The sequence below is a fragment of the Heptranchias perlo genome, chromosome 2 (assembly GCF_035084215.1).
Source record: "Heptranchias perlo isolate sHepPer1 chromosome 2, sHepPer1.hap1, whole genome shotgun sequence".
Lineage (NCBI taxonomy): Eukaryota > Metazoa > Chordata > Chondrichthyes > Hexanchiformes > Hexanchidae > Heptranchias > Heptranchias perlo.
Window position 1 is genome coordinate 103,922,116 of NC_090326.1, and position 21,692 is coordinate 103,943,807.

A 21,692-nucleotide genomic window follows, 5' to 3' on the forward strand; every position below is an offset into this window, starting at 1 on the left:
GCATGAAAAACTTTTTCCTTAGCTCCCCTTTAATCCTTCTACCAATCACTTTAAATCTATGCCCCCTGGTTGTTGACCGCTCTGCTAAGGGAAATAGGTCCTTCCTATCCACTCTATCTAGGCTCCACATAATTTTATATACCTCAATTAAATCACCCCTCAGCCTCCTCTATTCCAAAGAGAACAACCCCAGCCTATCCAATCTTTCCTGAAAGCTAAAATTCTTCAGTCCTAGCAACATCCTCATAAATCTCCTCTGTACTCTCTCTAGTGCAATTACATCCTTCCTGCAATGTGGTGGCCAGAACTGTACGCAGTATTCAAGCTGTGGCCTAACTAGTGTTTTATAGAGTTCCAGCATAACCTCCCTGCTCTTATATTTTATGCCTCGGCTAATAAAGGAAAGTATTCATATGCTACCTTCAGGGATCTATGGACATGCACTCCAAGGTCACTCACTTCCTCTACACCTTTCAGTATCCTCCCATTTATTGTGTACTCCCTTCTTGTTTGCCCTCCCCAAATGCATTACCTCATACTTCTCCAGATTGAATTCTATATGCCACTTTTCTGCCCACCTGACCAGTCCATTGCTATCTTCCTGCAGTCTACAGCTTTCCTCCTCACTATCAACTACACGGCCAATTTTTGTATCATCTGCAAACTTCTTGATCAAGCCCCCGACATTCAAGTCCAATTCATTAATATATATCACAAAAAGCATGGGACCTAGTAATGATCCTTGTGGAACCCCACTGGAAACAGCCTTACAGTCCCAAAAACACCCGTCAACCATTAACCTTTGCTTCCTGCCACTGAACCAATTTTGGATCCAACTTGCCACTCTCCCTTGGATCCCATGGGCTTGTACATTTTTGACCTGTCTGCCATGTGGGACCTTGTCAAAAGCCTTGCTAAAATCCATGTAGACTACCCTCATCGACCCTCCTTGTTACCTCCTCAAAAAATTCAATCAAGTTAGTCAGACACGACCTTCCCTTAACAAATCCATGATGACTGTCCTTGATTACTCCGTGCCTTTCTAAGTGACAATTTATCCTGTCCCTCAGAATTGATTCCAATAATTTGCCCACCTCCGAGGTTAGACTGACTGGCCTGTAATTACTGGATTTATCCCTTGCTCCCTTTCAAACAATGGTACAACATTGGCAGTCCTCCAATTCTCTGGCACCACGCCTGTATCCAGTGAGGATTGGAAAATGATGGTCAGAGCCTCCGCTATTTGCTCCATTGCTTCTTTTAACAGCCTGGGATACATTTCATCTGGCCCTGGTGATTTAAGATGCTAAGCCCCTTAATACTTCCTCTCTCACTATGTTTATCCCATCCAATATTTCACACTCCTTCTCCTCCTTAATTACAATGTCTGCATCGTCCGTCTCTGGAGTTGTTCTCCTTAGGACAGAGAAGTTTAAGGGGAGATTTGATAGAGGTGTTCAAAATCATGAACGGTTTCCAATGGCAGAAGGGTCGGTAACCAGAGGATACAGATTTAGGGTGATCAGCAAAAGAGCCAGAGGTGACATGAGGGAACAATCTTTACACAACGAGTAGTTATGATCTGGAATGCACTGCCTGGAAGTGTGATGGAAGCAGATTCAATAGTAACTTTCAAAAGGGAATTGGATAAATACTGGAAGGGAAAAAATTTACAGGGCTATGGGGAAAGAGTAGGGGAATGGGAGTAATTGGATAACTCTTTCAAAGAGCCGGCACAGGCATGATGGGCTGAATGGCCTCCTCCTGTGCTGTACCTACTATGATATTATATATATGTATATATATATATACTTCTGTACTGAATGATCCAGCTTTTCAGAAACTTAACCTTCCTTCACTTTCCTACCACTTCAATCACTGGTAGCACCTAACGCAAAGGAAAGAGTGGGAAAATATACGGGTGCCACCAGCCTGAGTAGCAGAAACCTTCTTGTTCTCCCTCTCCTTCAAACCAGTGGTGTGGCTTACCAATATAGTGCTTTTCCAGCAATGGGAGATATCTGAGCAAGAGGGCGGGGAAGGGAGAAGGGGAATACTTTTTAAAAAATACTGCTAATGCACAAGCATATTTAAAAACAAATTCCCAAATGGGGGAAGAAGCACTATGTTAGTAACAGCAACTAAAACATTTCTGGTTTGTACAGGGAGTAGACAAGAAAGTAGAAATAATTTTGGCATTCAGGTTAGCAATGGGTGTGTTTCCGACTGCTGCTGTCCAACTTTTAAAGCAACTCAGTCTACACAATGAACAGAGTAAAAACTCCAAATTTACAGAGATGCTTTTGAAATCAGATTTGTACTGTAAATGAGATAGAGGAGCAGGAAACAAGAATCTAAGTTTTTGTTATGTAAGACAGAATCTGAATCCCAACTCGGGTTGACTAAGATGAAAGCGATGGCCAAGGAGAAGAAGGGGTATGGATCACATGTGAAACTAGTTCTTTTTGCACGGCATGTCCAGAAATGAATCAGTGGTACAAAGCAGTTTTATCCTCATAAATTCAGTACCGATAAAAATAAATGTAAATAATAAATTAAAGTCTTACACTAAAAATTAATAATGGATAGAAAATAAGCATAACGCCTTTCATTGGTGTGAAAGAACTATAACTCAATCTTAATTTTCCAGCTTGTAGCAAGTGAAATACCTTAAATAAAAATGTGCTATTCACAACTTCATTGTCACCACCAGCTACAACTGTCTATGAAGTAAAATTAAATCTTGAATTGTTTATTTCACTTGCCGGATGTGTTAAATCAGTTCATCCAGTCCTGAAATAACATGCTCCTTGAATTAAGTTAGCATGATGTGGAGATGCCGGTGATGGACTGGGGTGGACAAATGTAAGGAATCTTACAACATCAGGTTATAATCTCCTTCATCTGACGAAGGAGATAATCTCCGAAAGCTTGTGATTTTAAAATAAATTTGTTGGACTATAACCTGGTGTTGTAAGATTCCTTAAGTTAGCATGTGAGATGGAATGAAACTTTTCATTATTTTTCCTAAAGACTTAATGTTTAATGAGTTGAACTTCATGGACTAACATGGACAGTGGTTATCCTACTATCTATCACAGAACAGAAGGAAAGGCTGTGGAAGATAGTTGGGGCTCAGGAACGGAGGAGAGTCAGATGTACCGTATTACCTACTTGCATGATTATATTGTGAGAATTGTGATGTTGACTATATTTTTGGGCACTATATTAAAATCAACACTTTTGACACGTTAAATCCAGGGTATGCTCTGTTCTCTTTGTTTGTGCACTCCTCTATCTTCCCTGGTGTCTGCTGCTGTGTCTCCTGACCCCATAACCTCCTAAATCATTCAGTGAAATATTTGTATTTTACAGTGGGTTAATTTGTATATTATTTCTTGAATCTAAAATGACAAAATTAAATTTTCTCTATTAGCTTTAGTGTTGAAACAAATTTATTTCAAATGAGATTAAGTTCACAGTCACAGCAAGCAAAAATTAATTTAAGCAGTTTTTAAACAAAACAGAAATTTTTATTTTTTAAACTCCCGAATGAAAAATAGGGATCGTTTTCCTGTGGATATCCAAGACCAGAGTTCAAATTCCTATGCCATTAAGGGAACTCTTAAGCAGCATGAAAATGAAATTCAAAGAGGCATGATTACTGCAGAGGAACATGGCACAAACAACTCAACTCATAATTTATGTAGTGGAGTGTTCACAGTACTGGATACATGGAGTTGCTGTGAATAGATATTTTATATATTAAATATAAACAATCCTTTTTCTTTAAAAACATACTCTAGTTTTAAATAAGATCTGTTTCTTTTTATGAAAACAGAAAACAAAAAAAGATGGTTGTGAAACATAATAGATTTATTTTTTTAACATTGCCTATATTTTTAAAAGGCCCATCCTTTCAGCACTTCAGCCTTTTAAAAATATAGGCAATGTTAAAAAAATAAATGTAACGTGAAATTGTATCAGTATAGAATATTTATCCAGCATGTACAGAAACTATTGCCATGAATTAATACGTTTCTGGATAACCTGTTCACAATAATTTTTTTAATTTTATATCATACTATAACAGTAAACATGTATGAAAAGATCCTGATTAAAACATAGCAGATCCATCTTCTCCAGTGTATAGTACATTAGTACATAATGTTTTTGGACAATTGGACTTCCTCACATCACTGTTGTAGTTATATAGTTAGTAAAACAGTCATTTTACTAAATCGAGTATCAGTCTAACAAATCAAAATATTCCTGGCACCACTGTTAGTGCAAACTATAATAAACATGTCAAAGCATGTGTTCTTTAAATTCACTTCAGAGTATAAGAATTGTGCTGTACTTCAACTTAATTAATAGTACTCCAGCTAAAGAATATGAAATGCCAACAATAATATATACAGAAAAGTTTTCATTTGTAAAGTCAACCTTTTTACAAAACTTGCTGATGTGCTACAGAACTTCTAAAAGCTATCATACACATTAATACTTTGTAAATTAACAAAACATATCTAATGCGAATAGGTCAGTTATACAGAGGTGCCTAAATGATTGAGGGGGGCAGGGGACAGGCAGCAGAACAACACAGAAAACCTACCAAAATAAAATTGTACCAGTTCTCCCCCCTCCCCCCCTCCCATTTTGAACTAAATATGGCTGCACTTCATTTCTGTGGTGGGGAGGAAACCGGTACATTTTCCTGGAGTGTGAGGGGTTACAGCCCCTGTTCCATTATGTGAGAGGTCTGGTCCTCAACTTCTGGCTCTACTTTAGCCCAGTGTTCCTAATTTTTGGCCAACTGGCATGTGGTGGGGGAGGAAGGGGGAATAGGCAATCCAAACAACCTCCTCATGGGTCAACTCCTCGGCCGAGCAAAAGTTGCCTTCTACAGCTCCAGGATGCATGGGATCCGTGGGGAGGGTCGTTCTGACAGCCTGCCGCTCTTCTACGGTGTATGCCTGGATGGCCTAGAGACACATTGGGTATTATAATTGGCAGTAGGCTTGAGGCCTTTCACGACCAGTAGGGAACGCAGAATGTTAAATGTATCATAGATATTGCAAACAGAATTGTAATCTCAGGACATTGGGCCTGATTTTAGCAGGCCTGCGGGTTTCCGGCGAGTTGGGTTTCGGGTGCGTGGCCTCCGCGCCCGGTGAAATTAGTGGGTTGCCCGCGCGATCGTAGCAGGCAATCCACTAATTGGAGCCACTTACCTGCTCCTCCGGGGTCCGCGCTGCTGGTCTGCGCGTCGGGAGGGCTGCGCATGCGCAGTACGATCTGTCAGCTGGAGGCTCTCTACTTAAAGGGGCAGTCCTCCACTGACAGATGCTGCAACCAATGGAACAAATTACAGCATGGAGCAGCCCAGGGGGAAGGCTGCTCCCAGTTTAATGATGCCTCACCCCAGGTATCATCAGATGGGGTGAGGAGGAGGGGGAGGACAGAGATCTTCCACCCGGCGGGCGGGAGGAAGCGGCCTGCCTCTGCCACCAAGAAGGCCTGGCTCGAGGTGGCAGAGGAGGTCACCTGCACCACCAACATATCGCCCACCTGCATACAGTGCAGGAGGCGCTCCAATGACCGCAGTAGGTCAGCCAAAGTGAGAACACGTAGTCTTTCCCCTACACTCCGTCTGCCACAACACTGCCCCCACCCCACATCTCCTTCGGCACCGCCAACACTACTCTGTCACATCACCCCTCATACCCACTCAAACCCCATCCTCATCTTACCTGCACCTACTCACCTCGCCAGTACTCACCCCGCCACTAACACGCAACCCAATCCTCATACAATCTCATGGCTCTATCCCATACTCACCCTCTCGTGCATCTCCCTCACGGCCAGCCTCACTCAACCTGCCACCACCTGTGCTGCAGCCACAGGGCATGCATCACATATGTGCTGTAGACAGCGTAAGGCAAATGTGTCGTGAGCATGAAGGGGATGCACAAGTGTGTCTGAGGGTTTGCCATGGGTGTTACCTATATTGAATCTCAAAGCAACAAACATCACACATTATATTGGCACCACCACTGCCATGTCTCCGCGAATCCTGTCTGTTGTGTCCAATAATGCCCGCTCCTGGGTATCACTATGAGGACCCACCACTGATGCCACCCATTGTGTTACTGCAGAGTAGGTGCAGGTGTATTTGCAGGGCTCTTCCGCGCAGACGACTGAGAGACATCGGCGGTGTACCCGGCTGCACCCTGGAAAGATGCGGAGGAGAAGTTGTGGAGGGCAGTGGTGACTTTGGCAGCGACAGGTAAGCAGATGGTGCTGGGGCCAGCCAGGAGCAGCTCGGCATGAAAGAGCCTGCAGATCTCCACGACTACATGTCGAGTGAATCTGCGCCTCCGTTTGCACTGCTGCTCGGAGAGGTCCGGGGAGCTGCGCCTCGGTCTGTGGACCCTGTGGCGAGGGTAGTGCCCTCTGCGACGCATCTCTCTCTGCAGTAGCCCTCCCTCCTGCTGTGCAGGTGGGCGTGCAACAGCACCATGTTGGGGGGCTCCACGTCTCTGCGGCGGACGGCGTGGACTGCGAGGCTGCTGGGGCTGGTCATGCTGTTCGTCCTCCGAGGGTGTCCACGCACCACCCATCTGGCAGGTGTTGGTCTGAGGGGTTGTGCAGGGTAGGTGGGTGGTTCCTCGGACTGGGGCTGCGGTTTCGCGTCGGTCTGTCCTCTGGCTTGGCGGGGGTGGTGGGGGGCAGGGGTTGCCCTATGTGACGCGGTGGCCTCCTGCATGGGTGAGGGCTCTCCCCCCCTCCCACCCCCGTGGAGTGCACCTTGGCAGCTGCCACAGGCTGCTGGCTGCAACACGCCTGGTTGGAGGGAGACTGTTTCCCCCAGTGTGTGAAACACTCTGCGTTGAAGGTAAAATCCCACACTTCCTGTTTTGACAGCTGATTCAGCTCATTTAATGACCTCAACAAGCAAGGTAAGTACACTCAAGTGGAACCCCGCTGGCTTTAATTGCCTGTGGGATTCCCACCAGCGGGGGCCGCGCACGCAGCCCCGCACGTCATCGGGGAACCCGGAAGTGGTCGGGATCGTGGCGCGATCCGGTCACGTGACTGGATATCGGGATTTTCGGGGGCCCCCCGCTGGAAACCCACAGGAAACCCGACGGTAAAATCGAGCCCTTAGTGTTTCATTCGTGGTGCCCTCCTCCAGAGAGTGGCCTCTATAGAGCCGTTTCTTGCCCAGTGCCACCTTTTTTGGTTACATTAAAATAGCTCTGTACCAAACCTCAGTGACAGATTTGTTATCTGTTATATATCTGGACATTTTTAAAGCATTTTTCCTGATTTACATCAGTTGAAACTTAGCTGCTGTAAAGAGTCTTGCATTAATCTGGGTATTTTCATTGGCAGATGTGCTTTTAAAAATTGCTTGCAGGGTGGAATTTGTGAAGGAACATCCACAGCAGTTTTTCTCGTGCAGCTGCATTGTTGGGATTTTGCTAATACACATAAATCTCTGCAAGAAAATATGGCAGAAGCACTAAATATTTTGACAATGAGGCCAAACATATTTGTTGTTCCAAATAGGGACAATGAAAAATCAAGGAGAGTAAAGCCCCAATGACTGGGCCTCTGGATGAAAGGGAGCTGTGACGCAATACCCTTGAATAATTACCGAGTGTGACTCTCCGTTGTGTAGTTTTAAAACGAATATAATATAATTCTATATTTTATAAAGGTACATCAGTAAAATAATTGGTTTCCCTTAATCACCCTCAGTAAAATATTTTACACACTAAAAATGCTACTTAGAAGCAGTCTGGCCTCAGACATTTTGTGTGCTATCCCTTCCCTCATGTAACATTAAGAAACATTACTCTAGTAACAGCATGAGGGATAATGATGGGCTGTGCCAACAGATTGTTTTCCTCGCCTCTAATTTTTTTCCTTTACCTTTCTTCTCCTGAAGGTTGACTCTAGCTAGTGTATAGTTGCACAAGCAGCAGTCGCCCTCCAGGACTTACCAAAGTGGCCATTATTCATGTATAGCTTTGACAGCAAGTATCAGTGGGATTTTTTACCATGAAATTATCATAGACCTCAAGATCAAGTTTCCACCCCAACTTCAACATCCACATACATGCACTTCCAACAGAGCCCACTGGAATGTATTCTGGAGGAGGAATCCAGTCAAGAAAAATGCCCCTAGTATTGCTAGGTCTAAGAATGATTAACTCAACATGGAGAAGATTTTGAACCTGGACCTTGCTGTTGGTGTAGCGTAGTGCCACATGATGCATTCACCCACTGAGCCATCAGGGCAGCAACCCTGGCAGCAGTTTAAAACAAAAAACATGGAAACCAGAAATGATTGACTGCAAAGATTAAATATAAATATTTCCCGTCATAACATTTAGGATTATCTGACAGTTCAGTAGAATATACTTTCCCTTTAATAAAACACTGAGGATCTGAAAATCTGTGAGTCCCGCTCTGCCGCTGTAACTATGACAGAGCAGCACTTTGGTCTGCATGCCCAATGTGCTCCTAATTCCCGAGGTCAGGGGCACTTAATAAAGCGGACGGGTGCCTGTGCCAGTAGCGATGCGGCTGGAACACTTACTAGGTGGGGAGAGGGGGGAGGAAATTAATGGTGCTGAGCAGCCAAAGGGAAGAGTACCAACTAAAGCGTTTCTTCCAAAAAAAAATGTCCTTTTCCAAAAAGGCTGGCTTCTCGAACATCTGCCGAAAGAATCTTGCCTCACAAAATTTAGGGCGTATCGCTTCTGTCAGGATGTAATCCTGCAAGTAACATACACTCGCTTCATACAATAGAGACGGAGGCAGTAAGAATTCTGGTGGGACAATCTGCCAGTTCCGTCTCTTTTCCTGACATCTGGAAAAGAGGAAGACACAAGAAGTGCCCACCTCCAATTGCTGAGATAACCCCTGTGTAGCCCAAATGAGGCAGAGACTGGATCCCTCCTCAAAATTAGCGGCCGCCTGCCTCAGATCCACTAAAAAAAAATCACGCAAAAGACCAGATTTCTTTCTGAAACCAAGAGACATAGACTGAAGATTAGAAGAACAAAGGGGGAAGTTAGGAGGAATTGTTTCTCCACACAGAGGGTTATTAGAACATAGAATGTGTTATCATGAGTGGTTATTGAGGCAGACACTGTAACATCCTTTTAAAATGGAATTAAATATTTGAAAAGGATGGAAGTAAAAAGATATGGGGAAAGCGCAGAGAAACAGAATTCAGGTAGATAGATACAGTTGAAGAGTTAGCATTGGAACCGGTTCTGGGGGAGGTGGGACCAGTACAAATTGGACGGTCTGCATCTGGGCAGGACTGGAACCAATGTCCTAGGGGGAGTGTTTGCTAGTGCTGTTGGGGAGGGTTTAAACTAATGTGGCAGGGGGATGGGAACCGATGCAGGAAGTCAGTGGGAAATAAAGTGGTGACAGAAACAAAAGGCAGTAAGGGAGAGTGTACAGAACATGACCGGACAGATGGTCTGAGAAAGCAGGGCAAAGACCAAGGGAAGTCTAGATTAAACTGCATTTATTTCAATGCAAGAAGTCTGATGGGCAAGGCAGATGAGATGAACTCAGGGCATGGATGGGTACATGGGACTGGGATGTTATAGCTATTACTGAAACATGGCTAAGGGAGGGGCAGGACTGGCAGCTCAATGTTCCAGGATACAGATGCTATAGGAAAGATAGAGCAGGAGGTAAGAGAGGAGGGGGAGTTGCGTTCTTGATTAGGGAGAACATCACGGCAGTAGTGAGAGGGGATATATCCGAGGGTTTGCCCACTGAGTCTATATGGGTAGAACTGAAAAATAAGAAGGGAGAGATCACTTTGATAGGATTGTACTACAGACCCCCAAATAGTCAACGGGAAATTGAGGAGCAAATATGTAAGGAGATTACAGACAGCTGCAAGAAAAATAGGGTGGCAATAGTAGGGGACTTTAACTTTCCAAACATTGACTGGGACAGCCATAGCATTAGGGGCTTGGATGGAGAGAAATTTGTTGAGTGTATTCAGGAGGAATTCCTCATTCAGTATGTGGATGGCCCGACTAGAGAGGGGGCAAAACTTGACCTCCTCTTGGGAAATAAGGAAGGACAGGTGACAGAAGTGTTAGTGAGGGATCACTTTGGGACCAGTGATCATAATTCCATTAGTTTTAAGATAGCTATGGAGAAGGATAGGTCTGGCCCAAAAGTTAAAATTCTAAATTGGGGAAAGGCCAATTTTGATGGTATTAGACAGGAACTTTCAGAAGTTGATTGGGAGAGTCTGTTGGCAGGCAAAGGGACGTCTGGTAAGTGGGAGGCTTTCAAAAGTGTGTTAACCAGGGTTCAGGGTAAGCACATTCCTTATAAAGTGAAGGGCAAGGCTGGTAGAAGTAGGGAACCTTGGATGACTCGGGAGATTGAGGCCCTAGTCAAAAAGGAGGCATATGACATGCATAGGCAGCTGGGATCAAGTGGATCCCTTGAAGAGTATCGAGATTGCCGGAGTAGAGTTAAGAGAGAAATCAGGAGGGCAAAAAGGGGACATGAGATTGCTTTGGCAGATAAATCAAAGGAGAATCCGAAGAGCTTCTACAAATACATAAAGGGCAAAAGAGTAACTAGGGAGAGAGTAGGGCCTCTTAAGGATCAACAAGGTCATCTATGTGCGGAACCACAAGAGATGGGTGAGATCCTGAATGAATATTTCACATCGGTATTTACGGTTGAGAAAGGCATGGATGTTAGGGAACTTGGGGAAATAAATAGTGATGTCTTGAGGAGTGTACATATTACAGAGAGGGAGGTGCTGGAAGTCTTAACGCGCATCAAGGTAGATAAATCTCCGGGACCTGATGAAATGTATCCCAGGACGTTATGGGAGGTTAGGGAAGAAATTGCGGGTCCCCTAGCAGAGATATTTGAATCATCCACCGCTGCAGGTGAGGTGCCTGAAGATTGGAGGGTAGCAAATGTTGTGCCTTTGTTTAAGAAGGGCGGCAGGGAAAAGCCTGGGAACTACAGACCGGTGAGCCTGACATCTGTAGTGGGTAAGTTGTTAGAGGGTATTCTGAGGGACAGGATCTACAGGCATTTGGAGAGGCAGGGACTAATTAGGAACAGTCAGCATGGTTTTGTGAGAGGAAAATCATGTCTCACGAATTTGATTGAGTTTTTTGAAGGGGTAACCAAGAAGATAGATGAGGGCTGTGCAGTAGATGTGGTCTACATGGACTTCAGCAAAGCCTTTGACAAGGTGCCACATGGTAGGTTGTTACATAAGGTTAGATCTCATGGGATCCAAGGTGAGGTAGCCAATTGGATACAAAATTGGCTTGACGACAGAAGACAGAGGGTGGTTGTAGAGGGTTGTTTTTCAAACTGGATGCCTGTGTCCAGCGGTGTGCCTCAGGGATCGGTGCTGGGTCCGCTGTTATTTGTTATTTATATTAATGATTTGGATGAGAATTTAGGAGGCATGGTTAGTAAGTTTGCAGATGACACCAAGATTGGCGGCATTGTGGACAGTGAAGAAGGTTATCTAGGATTGCAACGGGATCTTGATAAATTGGGCCAGTGGGCCGATGAATGGCAGATGGAGTTTAATTTAGATAAATGTGAGGTGATGCAGTTTGGTAGATCGAATCGGGCCAGAACCTACTCCGTTAATGGTAGGGCGTTGGGGAGAGTTATAGAACAAAGAGATCTAGGAGTACAGGTTCATAGCTCCTTGAAAGTGGAGTCACAGGTGGATAGGGTGGTGAAGAAGGCATTCGGCATACTTGGTTTCATTGGTCAGAACATTGAATGCAGGAGTTGGGATGTCTTGTTGAAGTTGTACAGGGCGTTGGTGAGGCCACACTTGGAATACTGTGTACAGTTCTGGTCACCCTATTATAGAAAGGATATTATTAAACTAGAAAGAGTGCAGAAAAGATTTACTCGGATGCTACCGGGACTTGATGGTTTGACTTATAGGGAGAGGTTAGACAGACTGGGACTTTTTTCCCTGGAGAGTAGGAGGTTAAGGGGTGATCTTATAGAAGTCTATAAAATAATGAGGGGCATAGATAAGGAAGATAGTCAAAATCTTTTCCCAAAGGTAGGGGAGTCTATAACGAGGGGGCATAGATTTAAGGTGAGAGGGGAGAGATACAAAAGGGTCCAGAGGGGCAATTTTTTCACTCAAAGAGTGGTGAGTGTCTGGAACGAGCTGCCAGAGGCAGTAGTAGAGGCGGGTACAATTTTGTCTTTTAAAAAGCATTTGGACAGTTACATGGGTAAGATGGGTATAGAGGGATATGGGCCAAGTGCAGGAAATTGGGACTAGCTTAGTGGTATAAACTGGGCGACATGGACATGTTGGGCCGAAGGGCCTGTTTCCATGTTGTAACTTCTATGATTCTATGATTGGCAAAAGCCCGATGAGCCAAATGGCCTTCTTTTAGGAACATAGGAACAGGAGACCCTTGAGTCTGTTCCACCATTCAATGAGACCATGGCTGATCTGTGACCTAACTCCATATACTCGCCTTAGCTCCATATCCCTTAATACCTTTGGTTAACAAAAATCGATCAATCTCAAATTTAAAATTAACAATTGAACTTGCATCAACTGTCATTTGTGAAAGAGAGTTCCAAACTTCTATCATCCTTTGCGTGTAGAAGTGTTTCCTAACTTCACTCCTGAAAGTCCTGGCACTAATTTTTAGGCTACGTCCCCTAGTCCTAGACTCCCCAGCCAGTGGAAATAGTTTCTCTCTATCTACCCTATCAGTTCCACTAAATATCTTGAAAACTTCGATCAAATCATCCCCTTTTTGTGCTGTAATTTCCATGAAGCTATGAAAAGGAATGTCCTCCCATCCTTTGTGTGGAATATTGAGCCAGCATAGTTTAGCTTTATCAATGGGCTCCTGTGTCATAAGAACATAAGAAATAGGAGCAGGAGCAGGAGCAGGAGTAGGCCATATGGACCCTTGAGCCTGCTCCACTATTCAGTAAGATCATGGCTCATCTTCGACCTCATCTCCACTTTCCTGCCGATCCCCATATCCCTTGATTCCCCTAGAGTCCAAAAATCTACCTATCTCAGCCTTGAATATACTCAACGACTCAGCATCCACAGCCTTCTGGGGTAGAGAACTCCAAAGGTTCACAAGCCGCTAAGCGAAGAAATTCCTCCTCATCTCAGTCCTAAATGGCCGACCCCTTATCCTGAGACTATGCCCCCTAACTGGTAGGTGTCACCTACTATTCTGCTTGGGTATAGTTGACATTGCATGATTGGTTATCAGTCACTGTTCATTTTAGGCAGTGTATTTTTAAAATTTCATGAAAATCTTACCTGTTGAGTGTGATGCCACACGTCCATTAACTTAAAATAGAATGTTACAATGTTGTGAGTATTGACAAGGGATCTTTGTGATCGATGAAGGGTGACATTTGTGATCAACTCAAAAGGTGTCAGTGCTGGGAAATTAAACATTTTTCCACTTTTCTTCCTAGTGTCAGCATCAATCATTCTCTCGTTAAGTAGGTCATAGACCTGATGCAGGGTTAGGGAACCTCTGCGATGCCCCACATCCGTTATTAGGGATAGAGTGACTGAGCACTTGGACAAATATGAACTGATCAGAGAGAGCCAGCATGGATTTGTAAAGGGCAAGTCATGTCTAACTCACCTAGTTGAATTTTTTGAAGAGGTTACTAATGTGGCAGACAAGGGAATGTCTATGGATGTTATTTATATGAACTTCCAGAAGGCATTTGATATGGTTCCACATAGGAGACTGTTAGCAAAAATGAAAACGCATGGAATTGGAGGCAACCTATTGACATGGGTAGAGAATTGTTAGGAGGTAGGAGGCAGTGAGTAGGGATAATGGGAATGTAGTCCAAATGGCAGCATGTGCCTAGTGGGATCCCCCAGGGGATAGGGGCATCAGCTTTTCACTACATTTATCAATGATTTTGATGAAGGAATAGACAGCCATATATCCAAGTTTGCTGACAACGGTAAGTTAGGTGGCACAGTAAGTGGTGTAGATGGGTGCAGAAAGTTGCAAAGGGACATTGATAGATTGTAAGTGGGCAAAACTGTGACAAATGGAGTTCAATGTGGGGAAGTGTGAAGTCATCACTTTGGACTGAAGAAAGTATTTTCTAAATGGTAAGAAGCTAGGAACTGTGGAGGAGCAGAGAAATATAGGGCCCGATATTAGGAGGGAGGCGGGTTGGCAGCGGGGGGTCAACTGGGCGCGTGGGTAACTTACCTTGGCTTCTGGGTTTCGCGCTGGAAAGCTGCGCAGCTGGCGGACTGCGCAGGCGCATCATAGGCTATCAGCTGGAGGAGCCCTATTTAAAGGGGCAGTCCTCCACTGACTGATGCTGCAGAAAATAGGCAAAATTACAGCATGGAGCAGCCCAGGGGAAAGTCTGATCCCAGGTTTAATGATGCCTCACTCCAGGTCTTACTGGATGGGGTGAGGAGGAGGGGGAGGACAGAGATCTTCTCCCTGGCGGACGGGAGGAAGTGGCCTGCCTCTGCCACCACGGAGGCCTGGCTCGAGGTGGCAGAGGAGGTCAACTGCACCACCAACATATCGCGCACCTGCACAGATGCAGGAGGCGCTTCAATGACCTAAGTAGGTCAAACGAAGTGAGTACACTTACTCATTCCCTACACTCCGTCTGCCACATCACCGCCCCCATCCCACATCTCCTTCTGCACTGCAAACACAACTCTATCACGTCAATCCTCACACCCACTCAAAGCTCATCCTCATCTCACCTGCACTTACTCACCTCGCCAGGACTCATCCCACCATTACCACTCAACTCAATCCTCATACAATCTCATGGCTCTATCTCATACTCACCCTCTCATGCATCTCTTTCATGGTCAGCCTCACTCAACCTGCCACTACCTGTGCTGTAGCCACAGGGCATGCATCACATATGTGCAGTAGGAAGCGTAAGGCAAACGTGTTGTGAGCATGAAGGGGATGCACAAGGATGTTTGAAGGTTTGTCATGGTTTTTACTTATATTTGATTTCTGATCAACTCACATTACATATTATATTGTCACCACCACTGCCACGTCTTTGCAAATCTTGTCTGGTTTGTGCAATAATGCCCTTTCCTGAGGATCACAATGAAGACCCACAACTGATGCCACCCATTGTGTCACTGCAGAGTGGGTGTATTTGCAGGGCTGTTTTGTGCAGACGACTGAGAGACGTCGCGATGTCCCTGGTGGCACCCTGGAAGGATGCGGAGGAAAAGTTGTTGAGGGCAGTGGTGACTTTGACAGCGACAGGTAAGAAGATGGTGCTCGAGCCAGCCGGGAGCAGCTCGGCATGAAGGAGGCTGCAGATGTCCACGACTACATGTCGAATGACTCTGAGCCTCCGTATGCACTGCTGCTCAGAGAGGTCCAGGAAGCTGAGCCTCGGTCTGTAGACCCTGTGGCGAGGGTAGTGCCTTCTGCGACGCATCTCTCTCTGCCGTTGCCCTCCCTCCTGCTGTGCAGGTGGATGTATCACAGCACTGTGTTGAGGAGCTCCATGTGTCAGAGGTGGACAGCGTGGCCGGCGAGGCTGGTGATGCTGTTCGTCCTCCGAGGAGGTCATGACTGCAGCTACGGCGGCCCCCATCCGGAAGATGTACGTTTGAGGGGGTCCACAAGGTAGGTAAATGTGTCTGCACACCGGGGTAAGTGTGCAAGTATGTGAATTTTATTGATAGGAGGAGGGTGGTGGAGGCCAAACTTTGTCCAAAGTGACAGAGTGGCCTCCTGCAATGAGTGAGGGTCTCCCCACCCCACCTGTCAAATGGACCTTTGCAGCTGCAAATGCTGATGGCTGCAACACATCCATTTGAACTGGGAGTGTTTCCCCCAGTACGGGAAACAGTCTCAGTTGAGTTGAAAATCCCACCCCTCCTAAAATATCATGTCAATCAGGTCTGCTAACGACCTGAAGTATCTACTTAATTAGTTTAAGTGGCACCCCGCCGGCTTTAATTGCCGGTGGGACTCCCGCATGCGGGGGCTGCGCGCGCATGTAAGCGCGTCACTGGGGAACCCGGAAGTGGGAGGGTTTGACCCGGGCTCCGGACCCGCCTCGGGAATCCCCGATTTTCGGAGCCCCCCCGCCACGAACCCGCCGGCTTGGGGGTCCAAAAGTCGAGCCCATAGGGTCAATGTACAGAAATCACTAAAAACTAGTGGACAGGTACAGAAAATAATTAAAAAGGCTAATGGAATGTTAACCTTTATCTCAAGAGGGCTGGAATACAAAGGGGTAGAAGTTGTGCTGCAGTTGTATAAAGTTCTGGTTAGGCCGTACCTGAAGTACCGCGTGCAGTTCTGGCCACCGCATCTCAGGAAGGATGTATTGGCCTTAAAGGGGCTGCAGCGCAGATTTACCAGAATAATACTGGGGCTAAAGGATTAAATTGTGAGGACAAGTTGCATAGACTAGGCTTGCATTCCCTTGAGTATAGAAAAATAAGGGTGATAATAAGGGTTTTTCATCTATCAAACTAGACATTCTTGAGAGCTCTCTTATGGTGCATTCATCAGTCCCAGCCACACAGTACCCAGTTTATACTTCCTTGGAATGTAATTCCCCTGCCCAGGTTAAAATACAATTGCTTAAAGACTGCATGCAGGAATGTTCATGTTATGTAAACATTTAAGTCAATTCCAGGTACATTTAAAAAGTGCCCAAGGGTCCATTTTTCAAATCAGGTATGACACTGCACTGAAATTGTCTCCATATGGTATCAAACCCAAGTAGCTCTAGCTGGGATCTCACCGTTTCGCAAGTCAAGACGGGCCCAACTCCAGATTTGTACTACAATGTGCACAGCATCCTAAACAAAATGGGGGAACTGGAGGTAATAATTCATAGCAAGGAGCCAGATGTGGTAGGGATAAGTGAAACATGGTTACATAAGGAACAGGACAGGCAGTTAAATATTGCAGGCTATAATGTATTTAGAAAGGATAGGGAGGGAATGGGGGGGGAGGGGAGGTAGCTGTACTAATTAGAGATACCATATGGTAATAGAAAAAAGTGACATAACTAACATTAAGATAGAAACAGAATCCATATGCATTGAGGCAAAAAATAAGAAGGGATCAATCACATTATAGGTGTATTCTACGGACATTCTAATAATAGAAGGGATGTGGAGGATGAAATATGTAGGCAAATCTATGAAATGAGTAAAAAACATTGAAAAATAATTTCAACTACCCCCAAATAAACTGGCAAGAAGAAGTAGGGAAAGGAGAAATGGGAATGGAGTTTTTACAGTGACTCCTTTCTTACCCAGTGTGTGGTAAGCCCAACAAGAGAGGAATTACTGCTGGATACAATGGGAAATGAACCTTAACAGATAAGAGAAATAAACATTGGGGAACATCTGGGCAATAGCAATCATAACATAATAAGGTTTAAAATAATGATTGGGAAAGACATAAGGAAGACAAAGACCAAAGTAATAGATTAGAAAAAAGTTAATTTTGAGGGGATGAGAATGAAACCAGGGAAGGTAAACGAGAAAAAAAATTTGACAAAGAAATAGAACAGCAGTGGGTAACATGCAAAACGGAGATCAATGGAGTTTAGGAGAAGTATATTCCTCTAAAAAGAAAAAAGAAAAAAATAGCCAATAATTAAACACCATTGATGAATAAAGAGATATGGGTAAAATTGAAACTAAACAAAAAAGCATACTCTAAGAACATGTACAATAAAGAAGAGGATGACAAAAAGGAATACGAAGAGGTTAGGAATTAGGAAAGCGAAGAGGAACAACGAGATTAAATTATCAAGGGATATTAAAAGAAATAGTAAAGCATTCTACAGGCACATAAATAACAAAAGAAAAATCAGAATAGGGATAGGGCCACTAAGGGATTAACACGATAAACTCACAGGTAACGATAGCAAAATGGTAGAAATATTGAATAGTTACTTTGCCTACGAATTTACCAGGGAGACTAACAAGGTGGATAGGACATTAGAAGAACAGATTGAAAAAGATATTAAAACATTTAAAATAGAAAGAGGGGAGATAATTGATAAACTAATCAAACTTAGAGAGGAGACGACCCCTGGTCTGAATGGATTGCATCCACGAATATTAAAAAATGTTAGGGAGGAGATAGCAGAGGCTCTATTACACATATATAAAAATTCACTAGAAAAGGGACTAGCGGACAGTTTAAAAAGGGAAATAGAACAAGTGCAGGGAACAATAGACCAGTTGGCTTAATGTCAGTGGCAAGAAAGATAATGAAATCTTTACTCAAAGACATATAGAGAATGAAAATATAATAGTCAGCACCAATTTCAGAAAGGAAAGTCCTGCTTGACCAATCTTATTGAATTCTTTGAAGTAACAGAAAGAGTAGACAAGGGTAATGCAGTAGATGTAATATATTTGGATTTTCAAAGGCTTTCGATAAGGTACTGCATTGTAGGCTATGGCTAAGGTCAGAGCATGTAGAGTCAGGGGACAGGTAGCAGAATGGATAGCAAGTTGGCTACAAAGCAGAAAACAGAGAGTAGGGGTTGAGGGTAGCTACTCAGACTGGCAGAAGGTGGGAAGTGGTATTCCACAGGGATCGGTGGACACCAAATTGGGGGGATGTAGTTAATACAGAGGAAGAATGCATCAAAATGTGAGAGGACATTAATAAACTTGAAGAACGGGCGTGTAATTGGCAAATGAATTTCAATATAGATAAGTGTGAGGTGGTGCATTTTGGTAGGAAGAATAAGGGGGCCACATACTGCTTGGATAATAAGAGCCTAAATGGGATAGAGAAGCGAAGGGATCTGGGAGTACAGATACACAAATCACTAAATGTAGTGATGCAGGTTAATAAGGCCATAAAAAAGGCAAATCGAGCACCAGGGTTAATTTCTGGAGGGTTAGAATTGAAAAGCAAAGAAGTTATGTTAAACTTGTATAGAACCTTGGTTAGACCACACTGGGAGTATTGTACACAATTCTGGTCTCCGTATTATAGAAAGGATATAAAGGCATTGGAGAGGGTGCAAAAAAGATTCACAAGGATGATACCAGAACTGAAAGGATATCCATATCAGGAAAGGCTGAACAGGCTAGGATTCTTTTGTCGAGAAAAGAGAAGGCTGAGGGGTGACCTGATAGAGGTCTTTAAGATAATGATAGGGTTTGATAGGGTAGACGCAGAGAAAATGTTTGCAAAACTAGAGGTCATCAATATAAGATGGTCACTAATAAATCCAATAGGGAATTCAGGAGAAACTTCTTTACCAAAGAGTGGTAAGAATGTGGAACGCACTACCACAAAGAGTAATTGAGGCAAATATCATAGATACATTTAAGGGGAAGCTAGATAAACACATGAGGGAGAAAGGAATAGAAGGGTATCCTGATAGGGCTAGATGAAGTAGGGAGGGAGGAGGCTTGTGTGGAGCATAAACGCCAGCATAGACCAGTTGGGCCGAATGGCCTGTTTCTGTGCTGTAGTTTTGACGTAACTACGTAACAACTTTAGCACAGTACCAAGTGGAATGTTGCAATATAAATACCCCTTAGTGCTATTTTAGTGCTGTGTTGGGCTTTGAACTATTGCTAAGAAGCATCTCAGGCTGAGACTGAGCAAACTTATTTTACTTTCGATCCCTTTGGCAAGCAGAAAGGAGACTTTCATCTTACCACTCTGAGTTGACCTCAAACCCAGGCTTTAGAGAGGAAAATACAATATTCAAATTCATAGCATGATCAAGGCACGATTCCCCCTCCCATCTTTAATCCTACAAAAAATGGTAAAATTTCTGAAGTATGAATCATGTCCTAGTCCCAAGCTGACATATTTTTGCAAATAGAGCTGACAAAATATATACCATATCATTTTGTTGATAATATTTCATCAAATGGACAGACAATAAAATATAGGTAATTTGGGATAAACAAGTTTATAAATTTGAAATTTGCAGAAGTCTGGAAAAAGGTGATGAAAGCCAGAGAAATACTCAGTATTAACATATAATTAAGTGTTAAGACTATAGAGGATAGAATGTACTTTTCAGAGGACCTACATTCAGGCATCGATTCACCTTGTTCAGTAACATCAGGCACCGCGTTAGTGAAATCATAGTCTGGTGACATTCCTGGCTGGTTCGTAATCTCAATGTCTGGAGAAGGTGGGTATGGTGGGGGAGGAGGAATCGTTAACTGGGGTGGACTACGTGCTTTGCCTGACACTGGCGATGCGCCTCTTGGAGGCTTAAGTGGCACCTGACGTCCAGCAATACCTAGATAGGGGATCAAGCAGGGTCATAAGTATGTCTGGGGGATATAATTGAAAGCCTCTAGCAATCCGATGCAACATTTTAACACTAACTGAGGAATAGAAGTTAAAACAGCATTAGCTAAATGAATCATATATCTGAAGTTCTCAGCCACATGATCTGAACATTAACAACAACAGTAGGATTGGCACAGATTTATGAACAATGATTTGATTGCAGGTATGTTCTACACTAGTTATGCTATGAGCTATTCTTTAAACAAAAATGTAGTCTCTCTTGTATTTACCTACTGATTGACTGGGAGGCAGACAGAAATGTCTAGCTGTAGGCTTGTCCTCAATCCCCCATCTCAGTGTATTTTAGAGATGAGCTGCATATGTTGCAGTTACAATCAGCAGTAACACCACTGACTTTACCAACTTTATATGCTTAAACTTTTGCATTGGTTGAATTAATGTGTATTGACAATTCAATCTTTGCAATACATCATTGACAATAGTTTCTCTATGCTGAAGGCACTGCTTTGAGGCTGATACCTTCTTTCGCGTAGCCCAAGCTAGCAGAACAAAGTTAATGCAGCTTGCTCTGTTCTCAAGCAAAATGAAGATCTGTGCTTGTGTACTTAAAGGGACTCTTGGAGCTCCACCCATCAATACTTAATGCACTGATGACATCTTTAATGTTAGCAAGAGTAGATTTTAAAAATTTTTCAAAGATAGTTTGTCACCAGTTGCAGTTATAATGCAGCCTTTGTGAAGACTCACTAGTGTTAAGACTACCCCCTGAAGCTTGCCAAATTTCAAAGCACCCTCAAGTCAGTGACTTGAAACCATAACAATAATGCAGTTTCTGCAAACCACATTCCAAAAATTCAGAAACTGCAGTATAACTGGCCCATTATACATGTTAATGGATTATGCATTATCTAAAAGTAGGGATATGCATAGCTGACTAACTAAGATTTTACTTTATAGCTTGATTTAAATGGTGTTGCTTCTTTTAGAAATGAAAACAAGTTCACCAATTTCTTTTTCAGATTTTACTCACTCCCCAAAAAATCTGGATCATTAAGCTTTTATTTTCCATTCTGTATCCCAATACCTAGAGCAAAAAGCCATGCACCTCAAAAAAAAATGTTAAGAATCTAAATTGTTGTAAGGAAGGAATCACCCTCACTTACCAAAGGTATTGCTCCTATCAAATTCCGTTCCTTCTAATTTATTCTGCACAGGAGGTGGTGGGGGTGGAGCATGTCGTTTTTTCTGCGTAGAATTTAGGGATTCAGCACCAGTCTACACATAAAATGTAAAATATGGCATTAAATATTTTTACATTGGGTTTGATCCAGTTTC

The 21,692-nt window shown here is 43.7% G+C and overlaps 1 protein-coding gene across 10 annotated transcripts in view; it reads right to left on the reverse strand.

Moving 5' to 3' along the window:
- cobl (cordon-bleu WH2 repeat protein) overlaps positions 1-21,692 on the reverse strand; it is a 346,962-nt gene that overhangs the window by 89,627 nt on the left and 235,643 nt on the right. For 7 of the 10 annotated variants that reach the window (XM_068005366.1, XM_068005400.1, XM_068005380.1 and 4 more), the window contains 2 exons: positions 21,521-21,632; positions 20,128-20,343 (listed from right to left, as the gene is read on the reverse strand). In XM_068005366.1, coding sequence (XP_067861467.1) covers positions 20,128-20,343; positions 21,521-21,632 — 328 coding nt within the window. The remainder of the gene's footprint in view (positions 1-20,127; positions 20,344-21,520; positions 21,633-21,692) is intronic. The other 3 variants (XM_068005412.1, XM_068005406.1, XM_068005373.1) reach the window with 2 other exon arrangements.